The sequence below is a fragment of the Phaseolus vulgaris genome, chromosome 1, assembly GCF_000499845.2.
Source record: "Phaseolus vulgaris cultivar G19833 chromosome 1, P. vulgaris v2.0, whole genome shotgun sequence".
Classification (NCBI taxonomy): Eukaryota; Viridiplantae; Streptophyta; class Magnoliopsida; order Fabales; family Fabaceae; genus Phaseolus; species Phaseolus vulgaris.
Window position 1 is genome coordinate 37,048,961 of NC_023759.2, and position 17,577 is coordinate 37,066,537.

Here is a 17,577-nt window from a genome sequence, read left to right on the forward strand (position 1 = left end):
TAACATCTTTAACCCATAAGCAAAACTGCTATTCCTTACCTCACTACTAATCTTTATATTTTTTTTATACCACATACAAACCAAAGGTTCAAGAAACCAATCAGAGTAAGAAAAACATGTTAAACATACCTTTGATGTCACCCATGACCAAACCTTGAACTACGCCATCGAGAAAATCTCCAAGTGGTCTATCCGCCCATTCCTGAAGATCTTCTTATTTTTATGCTTCAACATTTCTCCTATAACTGCTATCCACACACACAACCAAATCCGATTAACAACTACACTTTCCTCAATTAGCCTAAATTGTGAAAAATGCATTTTCGGCTCTTGATGTGCTAACGATATCAGTCTCACCCACTTGTAACACTTAAACCATACAAGTCAGGCAACTCTGCATGTACAGAAGAAATGAGACGTGGTTTCCTTGGCCTCCCCACACATATTACAAACACTACTTTCCATACTTATCCTCCTTTTCACTATATTTTGTTTAGATGTTATTTTATCCTCTAACACCCTCCATGCTATTAACTACGCTGATGGTTGGGCCTTAATCCTCCAAAACTCCTCGTATATAACAACTTCTTCCTCCTGACCTTCACCACGTAAAACTCTGTAAGTCGATTGGACTATAAATTATGTATCAACACTTACTTTCCAAACCCACTTATCCTCCTTTTCTTCATTTATACTCTTTGTATCCAATATCCTAGCCAACTCTTGCTCTAAATGTTTTTCCCAATCAAGCAGGCTCCTTCTCCATCCTAAACTCCAAACCCAGTCTAAATTATTATTCCAACCTCCTGCTTGCCTCAACTTAGCTTATCTGCAAGAAGAGATTGAGAATAGCCTTTGAAAATTTTCTCTCAAAGTTACATTTCCCAACCATCTATCTTCCCACAAACTAATCTCTCTCCCGTTCTCAATATCCCATACAATGTTGTCCTCAAAATTTCCTTTCCATCTCTGAAACCTCCAGACCTCCTTCAAATCCTTCCACCACAAGGAGTCAGACCTCAAAGCCTCTTAAGCTATAAGATTTCTCCACCCACCATACTTCGAAACCACAACCTCCTTGGACATTTTCCTCCGTGCCCAGCTGCTAAGTCCACTTCCTTAAAAGAGCGCTAGATTGAACTTTCTGATCTCTATCATTCCAAGCCCACCCTCTCCCTTTGATTCATACACCTTTTCCACAAGGCCCAAGCTATTTTCTTGCCTTCCGTGCCCCAACCCCATAGGAAGTCCCTCTACAATCTCTCCATCTCCTTTACCACCACGGACAACATTTTGTATATCGACAGATAAAACAAAGGTAGAAAGGAAAGTACCAATTTGATCAAAAATAAGCAACCCGCCATTGAAATGAACTTACCTTTCCTTCTTCCTAACCTGTTTCTCACTCTCTCCACCACCCCTTCCCAGAAGGTTATTCTTTTATGGCATCACCCAATGAGCAACCCCAAGTTTTTAAAGGGAGTTCTCATTACTTCACAATTCAAGATAGTTGCGCAACACTGTAACATCTGCTGACTACAACCCACTTTACCTATATTGCTCTTCAGATAGTTTACCTTTAAACCCGATGTCAATTTGAAATAGTTAAGCATTGCCTTGATTGCAAACACACTTTGAGGATTTGCTTCACAAAAGAAAAGAGTGTTGTTCGCATACTGAAGCATATTCACCTTGACAAGCTCATCACCAATGGACACGCTTTCCAGCAACTCTTTCTCCACAACTTTCCTAATCACTCCAACTAAGCCCTTTGCTTCAATCAGAAAGAGAAACGACGTTAATGGGTCTTCTTGTCTCAATCCCTTCCTAGGTTTGAACTCTTGAGTAAGACTTCCATTAACTAATACGGAGATCGACGAAGATTGAAGGCACACTCTTATCCAACCAATCCAACGCTCACAAAAGCCAAGCCTTTGAAGTATATAATAAATAAAGTCCCAATTAATTGAGTCATAGGCCTTCTCATAGTCAACCTTGAAAAAGATGCACCTTCTCTTTTTCTTCTTCATTTCTTCCAACATTTCGTTAGCAACCAATACACTATCCATTAAACCCCTCCTCTCCAAAAAAGCAGATTGCCTGACATCTATGATTTTGTGTAATACCTTCTTCAACCTCAAGGACATGATTTTTGCAACTATTTTGTACAAGCAACCCACCAAGGAAATCGGTCTAAATTCATTTAGAAAGTAGGGGTTATCCACTTTAGGGACTAGAGATATAAAAGATGTGTTCGTCCTCCTTGGCCATCTCCCAGCCTCCTCAAATTCGTACACCACTTTTATGATATTTGACTTGATTTCTTCCCAGCAGAACTTTATAAACCTGAAATTGAACCCATCGGGGGGCCCGGACTCTTCGAACTCTCACAACTCCACACTGCACTCTTTATTTCCTTCTCTGTAATTCTTTCTATCAACCTCTAATTATCCTCATCTGAGATGCAGGTGAATTCTGCGTTGTCAATCCTAACCTGTTGTCAGGCCCCTCTGTTGAACCGCTCTTTAAAGAACTCTTTGACCTTCTCCTTTATCGCCACTTGATCGTCAAACCACTGCCCGTTTTCTCTCAACCCACTAATTCCATTACTAGACCTCCTCCACTTTATTACTGAGTGAAGGTACCTAGTATTCAAATCCCACTGCTTTAGCTATCTCTGGCGCACCTTCTATTGAAATAGAATTTCCTACCTGTGACTATTCCTTATTTGTTCTGCCAAAAGCAGTCTCTTTTCCTCCCTACCTTCCTCCTTGAGGTCGCTCTCGTTATCCCTCACATCCAGTTCTTGAATTCTCCTCTGAATATCTTCCCCCTTCTTATTTATATCCCAAAAAACATCACTATTCTATACCTTTAGATTTGCTTTCAGCATCTTCCACGGACATGACTTTGATTCCTTGCAATACTAGATTGTTGACTTTTAAACTAAATTGTTAATACCATTAATGATTATATTAAAAAAAATAAAAAAAAATATTATAATAGATAAAAAATATTTTAAAAATAATGATATTTTACCATTAGGAACATATTAGATGCACAAGTTTGTAATTTTTAGCAATGTCTAGATTATCAAAGGATTTTGAGCCGTCGATAATTTGATAGTCATTATTTTTTTTAACTCCATGTGTTTTGTGGTCATTGCACAAAAAACAAACACTTTGATCATTAAAAATATATTATATCATTACAAAAAAATCATTAAATAGAAATTAATTTCAGAGACCAAAATAATTAGTCATTATATTGACTAAATTAGAGATTATTTTATAAATTTAGAGATTATCATTAAATTATTATTGATATATAAAGTAGTTTGTATTATTAAATAAAAATTTATAAAGTAGTTTCTAAATTAGTATCTAACTATTAGCTACAAAGGTTTTAACTACTAACTACTTATGTTCTAAATTAGTCTCTATTAGTCATTTAGAGACTAATTTAGAATCTAAAATATTAGTAGCTAAAACTTTGGTAGCTAATTTATATATCAATTTAGAAACTATTTTATAATATTTTATTAATAATAGAAACCACTTTAGATACCAATAATTTTTTAGTTTATAAAATAGTATCTAATTTAGTCAATATAGTGACTAATTATTTTTGGTTTCTAAATTTGGTTACTATTTAATGATTTTCTTGTATGCACAAGTTTCTAATTCTACTATAAATATAATTTGGTCATAAGGTTTTTTAAAAAGTATGCAATTCAGTCACTTATGTTAAATTGGCATGGACAGTGTTAACTGGTGATGATGTGACACACAAAATGACATTGTTATGCACATATGGACTTCATGTGTGTCGTCCACCTATCTAGTCTCTCTTTTTCCTCAACGTCGTGTTTGTTTCTGCCTTCTGCATCCTGGACAACTCCTTGTATCCATTTTATCGCCTTTTTCGTTAACTACCCGATCACAACGGAGTATGGTGGTAGGATGCCCAAATTGCTCCTTTGGATGTCGAAGTTGGGTGCGATGCAGATGTTGAAAGGGAATGATACCAACTTGGCAATGTTTTGCACAAGAATAATGTTTGGCAGTGGAACTTGACTTGGAGAAGGGGGCTTTTTGCTTGGGAAGAGTCTCATGTATGCTAGTTGTTTAAGGTGGTATCCTGTAAGAGCCTCGCGTTGGAGACTGAGGATAAATGGGTTTGGAAGGGTTGCGACTATAGAGTTTTTTGTCAAGTCTGCTTACGGTTTATTAAGGGAAGAGGAAGCAAAGGATTGTTTGAGGATGTACAACTTTTTTTGGAAGGATTAAGGCTTTTCCTTCAGCTCATGTCACTGCTTGGAGGGTGATTGAAAAAAAGATTGCTACCATGGTCAACCTGTTGAGACGAGGGGTTCAGGTTGAGAGCAATCTTTGTTGTTTATGTAGGGTATTAGAGGAGTCGACAAGTCATTTGTTCTTCGGTTGTAGAGTTGCTTGGGTACCTTAGAATCTTTGTTACACTTGGTTAAGAGTGAGTTCGATAAATGTTCTCTCTCCTGGGTCACATTTCGAGCAATTTAACACTCTTAATGCGACAATTTCAGTTAATGTTATTTTGGTTATGTTTGGATTGCGTTGGTAACCGATATTTGGAGGCATAGGAATAATTGTTTATTCAACGGAGGAGTGGTAGACTATTATGAAGTCTTCTCCTTGGCACATGTTAAAGTTTGGTCTTGGATCTCGTCAAAGGTACCATCAGCGAATTTCCCGTTCTTTGATTGGTGCCCAGAACCCCTGGTATGTATGTACTCAATTAATAGTTGTTGATAGGGTGGCGGGGTTGGTCTTTGAATTTTAAGTCATTTTTTAGCTAGTTGTGGCAGGGTAAGCCGTTGGGGTTTTCTTCAAGTCTATGTTTCTTTTGCTCTGTAAGAGGGTTGGACCACCCTTAAAGTGGGTCACATTTATTATATCTTTTCTTGCTGATAAAAAAAAACAAGAACATTTCTCACGCTATCTCCGATGCCCTTAACGAGTCCTCTGATCCACCCAATGACCTCGTAGGAGGCTACACAGTAACGACGTCAAGCACACTGCTAACAACATTAAGTTGTCACAAAAGCTCAGTGTACTCATTGCCACCACCCGTGTGACCTCCCAGGTGGTCATTGAGTTGATTGGAGGACTGGTGTAAGGCATAAGAGAAAGCGTGGGGAATATTCTTGTGTAGAACTTTGCCAGAAAGTATCACTCCCCTTGAGCGTCTGCATTGCAGCCAACTTCGAAATCCAAAGGAGCAGTTTGGGCATCCTACCACCGTACTCCGTTGCAATCGGGCAGTCAACGGAAAAGACAGGGAGGATCTCGACAACGATGGAGATGGAACAAATAATTGTGACGAACGTGGAACTTCCAGGAATTGAAAGGCAGGAGCAAACAATGTCGTTGAGGAACAAGAGAGACTGGACAGGTGGACACATGTGGATTCCATGTGTGCATAACATTGTCATTCATTATATCACATCATAACCAGCTAACATCATTCATGTCAATATATCAAAATCGATCGAATTGCATACTTTTTAAAAAACCATGGGACTAAATTATTTTTTTTAAATCACTATATTAAATTGATTATTGACCCTTAATAGGGATAAAAAAAATATAATTATACTTATAATTTAATACTAATAAATTTATTTGACATTTGTACAGAGCCATGTAATTTAGAGCCATGTAATTTCATTTGAGGTTGCGAGGATTTTACTTATAAAAAAAGGTACAAAATATTGATATAAGTTATTTACATAATTATTATTCATTGTAATATATAAAGTACAGTATTATTATTATCTAAATTTAACATTTTCCGCTGACATTAACACACTACAAGAAAAAAAGGTTTTAGTAGAGGTTATTTAGCGGAGGTTAACATAACCCTAGGAATTGATTTAATTAATGGAGGTTTTTTCTAAAACCTCAACAAAATAACGGAGGTTTTTTAACCTTAGTTAAATTTCAAAGGTTTATTCTAAAACCTCGGCAAAATGACGGAGATTTTTTTAACCTTCATTAATTTTCAAAAGTTTATTTTAAAACCTCCGCAAAATAACTGAGGTTTTTTTAACCTTCATTAATTTCCATAGGTTTATTTCAAAACCTCCACAAAATAACGGAGATTTTTTAACCTTAGTTAATTTCCAAAGGTTTATTTTAAAACCTCTGCAAAATAGTTGAGACTTTTTAACCTTTGTTGAGTTTCATTAATTTATTCTAAAATCTCATCAAAATAATAGAGTTTTTTTTTAATTTTCATTAAGTTTGAAATGTTTATTGTAAAACATCAATAAAATATTTTAAATTTTCTCAAATTTCAATAAATAAATATAATTAAATTTTTTTTTAAAAATAATTTTAATATATTTGATAACTAAATTCTTAAAGTTTTTGAATGTGTAAGTTTAAACATATAATTTTTTAAAAAAATATTCTTAATTTTAATTATTTATTTAATTAAAATTAATTAATTTTTTATTTATTTTATATAAATATTTTTATTAAAATAAAGAAAAATTATCCTTTTTTTTTAACTTTTCCAAAGATTTATTTTCAAACCTCAGGAAAATACTCACTTTTTCAAACTTTTGACTAAAAAACTCATTATTGTTTCCCTCCTCCACCGTAGCTATTTCTCCTTTTCCATCATAGAGCTACTTCTCATCCTCTACCACAAAGTTTCTTCTCCTCCACCACGGACCTATTTTTGCTACTTCACCACGGTAATTGGTTTCTTCTTCCTCTTATCAGTACATATTCTCTCTCTCACGCCCCTATACGCTCCACCACCATTGTTCTCTCCGGCGAACGCAACACCACCGTCATCACCATCGATTTTGCTCTTTTTTTCATTATCCTTTCTCTGTTTCCATTGTCGATTTCTTCAGTTGGCATTGAATTTTCTGAGTTGCTCGTGTCGTGTTCGCAAATGCTTATTTGAATCAGTAGTTGAAGCATAATCCCTAACGCTTGACCGAAATAAAAATGTTGACGATTTTGTTACAGGTCCAACAAATACGAGGCCACTGAGTTAAGTTATGATAAGACCTATAAACTTTCGAATTAAGACTGCTATTGTGAAGAGAGGGTTGAAGTTTCTTCGTGAACTCATTAGTTTGTGCTTATAGGTCTTATTAAGGAGGAATTTAGCATTTTACTTGGAAAAAATGAAATGGTGTTTTCTTTGGGTTTGCTGGTGAATTAAATTAGGTTATTTTTGGTAAGGATCCATTTAACTACAATTAACAGTGTCGACATCATGAAATTGTTTCTATATCTTATCCATGCATTTATAATCTTTTTATAACAACAGTGCTTCCACTAAGAAATAGTAGTAACTGATTCATTTTCAGTCAATGTTCTCAATCCAAAACCCACTATAGAACCATTACTGTGTATACATAAAATAAATATTTGGACCAATAATTGTGCTACTAGTTAATTTAGAGTAGTTTATTCTTCTAGCTAATTTAGGAGTACATAGTTCATGCACTAATGATGTAAGGTGTTATTGTTCATCCCATTACAAATTAGTATGTATAATAATGCTAGACTATGACAAAAGCTATAACCTAATTTAAACTAAAACATCTGACAAAAGTGAAATGTGGTGGATTTGCAGGTATAACAAACTCACAAATCACAATGCCTCATCAATTAGTCAATGGGTTGAGTATCTTCCAGGTTGTGTAAAAGAAGGGGCTGCAAAGGATACTAGAAAAACTGAGGTTGGTATACACTTGTCCATTTGTTCTTAACATGATCAAATTAAGCTATTATATGCCATAAAGGAAGGTCTATGCATGCAGGTGAACTTCCTTGGAAACATTTATTGGAAGGACTTTGTACTTGTTTTCTTTGTGTGGCTCGCAATTGTTATCTTCCTTTCTTTCCCATTAACCCTTTTCCTTTCACTACTTTCAAAATTTACTTCTCTTTGATTCTTGGCATTTTTTGAAATTCCTTCTTCACCCTTTTGAGGCACAAAATCACTTGTAGCTTTTGGTGAGGTTAAAGCCTCATTAGCTTGTATTTGACTCTCAATTATTGATTTTGGTTCCTCACAAGTTTCCATTTCACCATTCTCACTTGATATGGTTACCTTTTGCATTATAATACTGTAAATTTCTCCTTAGAACATACCTTTCAACTTGTTCACATCACAATTCATAGGAACTGCATATACAATGTTGAAGCGGATTGATCTATTATCTCCAAGTGATCGTCCACCAAAAAATCTAACTCTTCTATAATCATACTCAAATTGAGCACCTATATCATCTTCTGCATAACCTACACCAAAGCCAAGAAATTAATAAGCACATCATGGGAAAAATAATGATTTTAAAATAATTTATTTTTTACCAGTAAACTTAATCAAGTACGCATGTATATATATTTGTAATATGATTGAAGGTTTGAAAGGGAATAAAAAAAAGGAAAAACAAGAACATGGTTTTGGTGGATGATGAGGTAATTAGCCATACAAACCAGGAAGGTGAATGTTGGAGATCCCACATCGACTAAAGATGAGAGCCTTTCATAGTATATAAGTGGGTGCAAACCTCATCCCATCGAGTCGGTTTTATGGGGTTGAGTTAGGCTTAAAGTCCACTTCGTAATATGGTATCAGAGCATATTTTCGAGCCTATCCTAGCGAGTATTTGTTGGGCTTATCAGGCCACCTGCTATCGGGCCGCTATTGGACCACCCATAATATATAGTCCCACGCACGAGCTTCTATCTATCACCCTCGGCGTGAGGGGGGTGTGTTGGAGATCCTACATCGACTAAAGATGAGAGCCTTTCATAGTATATAAGTGGGTGCAAACCTCATCCCATCGAGCCGGTTTTATGGGGTTGAGTTAGGCTTAAAGTCCACTTCGTAATATGGTATCAGAGCCATTTTGAGCCTATCCTAGCGAGTGTTTGTGTTGGGCCTATCGTGCCACCCGCTATCGGGCCGCTATCGGACCACCCATAATATATAGTCCCATGCACGAGCTTCTATCTATCACTCTCGACGTGAGGGGGGTGTGTTGGAGATCCCACATCGACTAGAGATAAGGACATTTCATAATATATAAATGGGTGCAAACCTCACCTTATTGAGCCGGTTTTATGGGGTTGAGTTAGGCTTAAAGTCCACTTCGTAACATGATAGCGGCCCGATAGCGGGTGGCACGATAGGCCAACAGTGAACGGTAGGTTTTGGAACTTCTTGATTATATATATATATATATATATATTTATATATGGATAACTGAGTAATCAAGATTTGATGAGAAATGATTGCTGAAGAAACAATTCATTCCTTTTTGTTGCTCAATGTTATGAGATGATGAATTAACTTTGAATTAACTTCTGCTAAGCTACAAGGGTTCTCTTGGACATTATGAAGAAGCACAAGGGGAACATTTCTATCAAGGTAAGCTACCTTATTGTGAATGTTTGTAGGGGAATGAGAGTGGTAATGAGTTATGTTTGGTTTTGAACAGGAACTGAGTGATATGACTGCCATAAAAGCTGAAGATATATTAACCCATTTGCTGTGATTTAAACATGTCCTATACATCAGATACCTTCCCTTCAACATTGCTAACCACCTAGACTAACTCCTCTGCACCACCACCTGAAAAACTTGCTTTACATAAATTATTTGACATTTATTATTCTAACTTTTTCATTGTTACTAGATGCTTTTAATTCTATAATTGTTGTATCTTCTAACTAATGTCATTATACCATTATGCCATTGAGTTTACAAGTTTGCTTGATTAACTCTAATTAATAGAGGAAAAACCTAGCGTATAGTGGTCGTCTCAATCTTTTTTATATGTACTTTAGGTCAGTGTTGGAGTCCTCCATCACCAACATGTCTAAAACAATTGAAGTAAAAGTGCCACTATCAATTCTTCCATCATCAAACTCAATACCATAACACCAATTTTTTATTATTTTTCACAATTTCAGATGAGACAACTTTTTTCCTTGTCTTTTTTTAGTTTTAGAGAAATAAGTTTCAAATGTTGCATGATAAGAAATGACTAAGACATAAAAGAATTATTAAAATATATGGAGTACGTAGTCCAGTAAAAATGATCTCTTATAATTCTAAAATAATTTAAAAAAGAAACATGAAAATAGACTAAAGATGATTCCATTGAGTAAAAACAAATAGCAAGTCTTTTCAAGTGTCTGATTTTGCAGGGAGGAAATCTAAAGAATTAAGGCTAGTAATCCAAATATCAGCCACAGGGAGGCTTTCAGCTCCGCAACCAAAAACGTGAGTTTAACCTTAATCACTACATTCATCAATATATATATATATATATATATATATATATATCATTTTGTGATACACACAGACAAGTGCATGCTGCAATTTTCTATATTTTTCATGTTGTTTTGGAGCCACTTGTGTCAATTCAACTACCTTGGTTAACACCATTAGGTGTTAACTTCACATATGCTTTGTTTGTACACCTGTAACATTGCTTTTCAAAATTGAATGTCCACACATGTAATATTCCATGTTAATCTTTTTTAGATCAATCTTGATCATGTCTTAATTGAGAGTATCGAGATTCGAATACTAATTAATAATTAATTGAGTTCAAATAGAAATAAAATATATTTTTTTTATCACTTTCATATCTTCTTCATACACTTTGTACAACTTCTTTATACACTTATTTCACTTCTATTCTTTTACGCATTCTAATGCTCTTGTCGACACATGTTATTTTTTTAAACTTTCATGCTAGGTTTGCTTTATTTTTATCAAACAATTCCATTTAGATATGGATAAATCTTGGATTAACATGCCTCGAAATACATGTTAGTACATGGACGGATTAAATAAATTTTTGGACTTTGCATTTGCTAATAAGAGCGTTGAGGGTAAGATAATTTGCCTATGTCCGAAATGAAATCTTAAAAAATGGCAAACTCGAGAAGCAACACATGAGCACTTGATTCTTCATCCTTTTCCAAAAGTTTATACATTTTCTGGCTTCTACATGGCGAGACAAGTTTTGTACAAAATATGACTGAAACACCTCCAGTTTTCCAATCAAATGAGCATAAAGTTTCTGGTAATGATCCCATACGTGTCATGGTTAATGACGCATTCAGAATTTTTTTCTATGATGATAACGTGGAGGATGATGAGGATATGCGTCCTAGATCAAGCGAAATGATGCCTGATGAAATTGTCGAGTATCTGAAGTTTATGCATGATAGGCAACAAAGTTTGTATGAAGGATGTGGCAAGTATTCTAAACTTTCTTTCTTGCTCAAATTGTACCACATGAAATGTCTATGTAGAATGACTGACAAGGCATTGTCAATGATATTGGAGTTGTTAGCAGATGCCTTTGATTATGCTAAAATTCCATGTTCCTTCTATGAAGCTAAGAAAATCATCTATAAGCTTGGCCTTCATTACACCAAAATTGATGCTTGCCCAAATGATTGCATGTTGTACTATGAAGAAGACAAAGACAAAGACAAAGAAGTTTGTAAGAAATGTAATGAATCTAGATGGAAAAGAAGAAAGAAGAACAAGACTATTGATGGTACTATGAAAAAGCAAAAGAAAGTTCCTGCTAAAGTTTTAAGATATTTTCCATTGAGGCCACGCTTACAACGAATGTTTATGTCTTCTAAAATAGCTGAGCATATGCAATGGCATGCTTCAGGAAGTACAAATGACGGCATACTAAGGCATCCGAGGGATTCAGAAGCATGGAAGAACTTTGATCTAATGAATCCTCAATTTTCTTCAGATGCTCGAAATGTTAGACTTGGTTTGGCTGCTGATGGATTCAATCCATTTGGTGATTTGAGTACAAGTCATAGTACTTGGCCTATTGTACTCATACCCTGCAATCTTCCTCCTTGGATGTGTATGAAGCAAAGTTCATTCATTCTTTCCATGATCATTCCCGGTAAAAGAGCACCAGGAAATGATATTGATGTATATTTAAGGCCATTAATTGAAGAATTAAAAGAGCTATGGAACAATGGACTTAAAACTTTTGATTCATATAACAATGAAGTGTTTAATATGCATGCAACTATATTGTGGACCATTAGTGATTTTCCTGGTCTTGGAACCTTATCTGGGTGGAATACACATACTGGGTTGGCTTGCCCTAGGTGTAATTTTGACACTACTCCTAAGAAGATTCATGGTAAATTTTGTTTCATGAATCATCGACGTTGGTTAAATGCAAGACACAAATTTAGATTAGCCCGCATTCATTTTGATGGAAGTGTGGAAAATAGAAATTGTCCTTTGACAATATCAGGAACAGATGTCTGAAGACAAGTTGAGAATGTCAATATCATATTTGGGAAAGAACCAGAAGTAGAGGAACTGGGGAAAAGACAACACAGAGATCACCATGCTATTGATGGCCCTCTACAATGGCGAAAAAAAGTATATTTTTTGAACTTCCTTATTGGGTAAACAATTTATTGCACCATAATCTAGATGTTATGCACATTGAAAAAAATGTATGTGATAATGTGGTGTATACATTATTGAACCAAGGTAAAAAATCAAAAGATAACCTAAAGGCACGAAAGGACTTAAAAGATTGGGGTGTTAGACCTGATCTTTGGCCTGATGAAAATAATAAATATCTTCCTGCTATATATACATTGACAAAAGAAAATAAGCATACATTTCTGACAACACTAAAGAACATCACTGTTCTAGATGGCTACTCAAGTAACATTAGTAGATGTGTTGATGTCAAACAATGTAAGCTTGGAGGATTGAAAAGTCATGATTCACATGTTTTGATGGAGCAACTTCTACCTTTAGCAATGAGAAAGACACTCTCTAAGGAAGTGTGCTATGTTTTGATTGATTTGTGTTCATTTTTTAGAAACTTATGTAGTAAAGTTTTAAAAGTGGATGAACTTAACCAACTGCAAAATAGAGTTGTTCTCACATTATGTCACATGGAGATATTATTTCCTCCTGCATTTTTTACAATCATGGTTCATTTGATTGTGCATTTGGTGAAAGATGCCAAGCTTGGAGGACCTTTCCAGTATAGATGGATGTATCCCATTGAGAGATATTTAGGAAAATTGAAATCTTATGTGCGTAACAAGGCACAACCAGAAGGCTCAATAGCTGAAGGCTACATGGCTGAAGAGTCTTTAACCTTTTCTTCAAGATATTTAAATGAAATTGTGACTGTATTTAATCAAATAAGGCGTGTTAATGATGAACCAGACACTATGTTATCTAGTGCAAGCACTTTGTTTCCACGTGTTGGAAAACCAATTGGGTCTTTTACTTACTTCTCTTTATCAGCAAAGGAAAAGTTACAAGCACATCGTCATATATTGACTAATTGTGCTCAAGTTGACCCTTTCCTTCAGTAAGTACTTTGATTTTATAACTTATTATGATTCATCTGCAATTGAACACTAACCATGTAATTATTATTTATTTAATTTAGAGAATTTATAGACATTATATGAAGACAATTAAGAAGTCGTACACGGTCATCCTCTGTGATAGATAAGAGGGTTCATAGAGAATTTGCAGAATGGTTTTCTCGTCGTGTATGTATAATTTATATTGTTGAGGTTTGATTATATTGAATATATAGAATTGTCTTGATCATATTTTCCTCTTTTTTAGATAAGAAATTAGTTGAATGGACCTCACTCAAATGATTTAAAGTTCTTAGCTATGGGGTCAATTGATTGTGCAAAACGTTACAATGCTTACAATGTAAATGGCTTCAAGTTCCGTACATTGGAGAGAGATGAAGGACTTAAAACACAAAACAGTGGGATATTTGATACTTTTGGGACAAGGAGTTATGCAAGTAGCATCGACAATCAAATGCTATTTGGGGGTGTGCCTTATTATGGAAAATTGGTAGACATAATTGAGATAAACTATAATGGTCGATTTTCTGTTACTTTGTTCAAATGTATGTGGGCTAATACAACTACTTCTAGAGGGATTATGACAGATGATCTTGGATTTACACTAGTAAACTTTACACGTTTGATACACATTGGTGATAATGATGATGATGAACCATACATCCAAGCTAAAGAAGCACAAATGGTTTATTATGTAGTGGATGAATTAGCTAAAGATTAGAGCATTCCTGTGCATCTAAAGCCACGAGACTTATATGACATGGGAGAAGATAATGATGTCACTTTTCATGAATGTGAAGCATTTGTACAAAACAATTTTGAAACTTTATTTGTAAATGGAGAAGGGAGTATATCGTTAACAAGGTCCTATTTTTAATTGAACACTTGTATATTATTTTTGTTTAAATTATCATCCTTATTACTTATACATTATTGTTTATACATGCATTATATTATGATTTATTGAATTTCTATTTTGACTTGTATTAATGTTATTATTTCAAGAATACCTGAAGATGAAGAAAATGTCCATCAAGAAGACTAGAGCAACAGAACATGATACCCTCAATAACACTTTTGACCAACTTGCAGCCCTTAATAACTCAAGTAAGTTCATACACAACTTCCATTTAGTGAGATGTTTGTACTTATATTTTAATTTGGCATTCTCTTTAAAAGTATATTATTTTTCACATGTATTCATTTAATTATTATGCAACACCTCATGTGAATTCTCATCCTATAGAGAATAATAATAAGAAGCCTTCTCCCCTACATGCACCTCATAGGTTGATTTCTACTACTAAGAACACTTCTGCACCTAAATTTCAATTTGATAATACAAATGAATCTGTCCATGAATCTACATTTGAACCTACACCAAGGTTACAATCTGATGAAGAAAGGGAAGAAAATGTGGGTATTGAGATGCAAACTGAACAATCAAAGCATGTATCACGTAAAAGATCATGGCTTGTTGATGTCATTGGTAAGCTTGAATCAATACATTGCAAACTCACATTGTATTTGTTTTCTATGTTCGTCATCTTAAACTAACAATAATTTTGACAGATAGTGAAGGCAAAAAGGTTAGGAAACAATTAACAACAAATTATGTCTGGTTTTTATCTGTTGGTGAGAGGATTCTTGTTAACTGGAATAACGAGAACTAACCAGTTGATGATAATGGAGCATTGTTGAATAGATTTTTAGGTCATGTTGCAATAAATGTTCATGCATTTCCTATTAGCTATCAAAGTTGGAGGAAGATTCCCAAAGATTACAAAGAAGATATACTTAAGAAAACCATTCAAGTAATTGATTTTTGGATTTTTCTGTTTTTTAATTGATATTATATTGCAATTATCGTTACATTTACTTGTGTAATAATTTTGAAGGCTAAGTTTGAAGTTGAATCTGATGCTCATGTAAGATATATCTTCAAATCACTTAACACAAAGTGGACTGCGTATAGGCAACAACTATGGCAACAAAGAAATAATGGAACACACAATAGAGATGAAATTATTGCAATGTGTCTAAAAGTAATGAATAAAGACCATTGGGCTTCTTTTGTTGACTACCGTTTAAATTCAAGGACAAAGGTAATAAAAACTACTTTATTCTTTAAAGTGTTGATTTATTTATATTTAGTTCTTTTACTACATGTATGCTTAGGAAATTGCCAAACAGAACAAGGATAATAGAAAGAAGCAAACAGTTCCTCATACTGGTGGATCCAAGAGCATTGCACGGAAGAAAGATGAGATGGTAACTTGATTCTCCTATAATTTTTTTTTATATCATATATCATGATTCATATACTTTTGTTACATTTTATAGGAGAAAGAGCTTGGTCGCAAAGTTAGTAGGGGAGAAGTATGAGTAGCAACACATAAACATGCTAACGGAGAATTTGTGAATGATGGGGCAAGAGATTGGGGTAAGTATCATTTTTGTAAAGATGAAAACTCAACCAAATTGGATGTGAGCTTCATTTATAACTTTTTTCATTATTTGTAGGAAAAGATTCAAGTATATGAGTCAAATACATCTTCCCTCTCACATGATATATCAATTGATGATTCACTAGCTCATGCCTTTGGAAGTGAAGAACATTGTGGTCGTGTTCGAGGGATGGGATTGGGACCTTGCCCTTCTCATGTGTTTGGATATACTAGAAATTCTCGCACTGGGATATCTTCAACTACTTCTTATAGAGAATTGGAGAATCAAGTTTTTGAACATGCATTTTCTTATGTAGCAATTTGGTGTTGTTTACTTTAGATTATCATGCCAAGATTGGAAATGTTGTGTTGAATATTATTCACACAAAATTATAGGAAATTTAGTATAGCTTTTTTTGATAAATTGGTTATTTTTTAATGTGTATGGTTTTCTCACTCTTTTTCATGATAAATTATGTTTTAATATAGGTTATTGCATTAAAGTCACAATTGGATGAACAAAATAAAAGATATGAAGAACGTGAAAAAAGATATGAAGAACATGAAAAAAGATTTGAGATAATGATGAATTTTTTCTTTCAAAGTTATCAAGGTCAATTGCCTCCTGAGTTGACTATGTTCAATCGTTCATCGGTAATGTTTAAAAAATTTAAATAACTTGTTTTATTTTTCAGATTTACACTTTTAATTGTGATATATGTTTATATTGTAGGTGTCTGATCAAGGAAGTGTGCCAAAAAATTAGGAAGGCAAAACCAAAACCATAATAATAATAATGCACCAAACACACTCATTCAACAAATTAAAAATTCATGTGGGATTAGAACGTTATCAAAACCTGTTAGGAGGTTATCAAAATATTTCTCAGTATCTTATATTCCTGGGAAAGTTGCATTATCTGAACTGATTTTACGTGCTAATGGGGTGAGAAAGGTACATTTCCATGGGATCTGGTTTTACCTGTTAGGAATAAGATTCTGACTAAAAATTCTCTGTAATGTTATTCCTGGTATTACAATTATATAACTTAAACCAAGTTCCCCCCTAAATTTCACCAAAGATGACTAGAGGATGTATGTTGTAACCACAACAATGATAGAGGTTGTAATTGAAGATGGATTCGCAATTGTGGATCCAAGAAATACCGCTATGCAGTTGAGCTATATCATCTCTATGGCTGCTATTTAACAACTCTGATTGATATTGGTTATGTTATAGCCATATTTGAAATGAGGGCATAAAATTGCCAACTGATCAGTTTGTATTGGGTTAAGTTTGGTTTTCGTGCTTAGTTTTTGAACATCTATAGTAAACTTTTTAACATTTAGTTCCTTAAAAATGATATGTCACCATTTTATGATATGGTATTGTTTGAGTGAATATATGTTTTTTCTGCTTGAATCATGTTTGTTTGGAAATAGAGAGGTCACTTCAAATTATGGTTGATAACTATATGTAGTATGCTAATAAAAATTCTGTTTGATCGTTATAGGTTCTAAATTGTCACGAGTCTGCCATATACATCTTAGCACCTTTGAGATATGCTACTGTCTATGGGTGTTCAGATGCAACAATAATTCAAGGAGCAGTAGACAAGGTAATACTTAGTAGCTTTGTGTCCTGTTTGTGAAAGGAGCATATATAGATATAAATTCTGAATTTCTTCC

At 34.3% G+C, this 17,577-nt stretch overlaps 2 protein-coding genes across 2 annotated transcripts; both read left to right on the top strand.

Annotated features, from left to right (window-relative positions):
* The first annotated feature begins 11,067 nt into the window (after positions 1–11,067).
* On the top strand, positions 11,068–12,348 carry LOC137815989 (uncharacterized). Its single transcript, XM_068619096.1, has one exon. It carries the CDS (start codon positions 11,068–11,070, stop codon positions 12,346–12,348), a length of 1,281 nt encoding a protein of 426 aa, XP_068475197.1.
* Positions 12,349–15,056: 2,708 nt separating this feature from the next.
* LOC137815990 (uncharacterized) lies at positions 15,057–16,229 on the top strand. The gene is made up of 6 exons (XM_068619097.1): positions 15,057–15,063; positions 15,156–15,256; positions 15,341–15,547; positions 15,621–15,713; positions 15,786–15,806; positions 15,966–16,229. The coding sequence occupies exons 1-6, from the start codon at positions 15,057–15,059 to the stop codon at positions 16,227–16,229; spliced, it is 693 nt and encodes a 230-aa protein (XP_068475198.1).
* Positions 16,230–17,577: the final 1,348 nt, after the last annotated feature.

Excerpts from the sequence above, each read along its gene's own strand:
- LOC137815990 (XM_068619097.1), top strand. Across the intron at positions 15,257-15,340 it reads TACTTAAGAAAACCATTCAA|GCTAAGTTTGAAGTTGAATC; the intron begins GTAATTGATTTT and ends ATAATTTTGAAG. Across the intron at positions 15,548-15,620 it reads GTTTAAATTCAAGGACAAAG|GAAATTGCCAAACAGAACAA; the intron begins GTAATAAAAACT and ends ATGTATGCTTAG.
- LOC137815989 (XM_068619096.1), top strand. The coding sequence starts at position 11,068 with ATGACTGAAACACCTCCAGTTTTCCAATCAAATGAGCATAAAGTTTCT.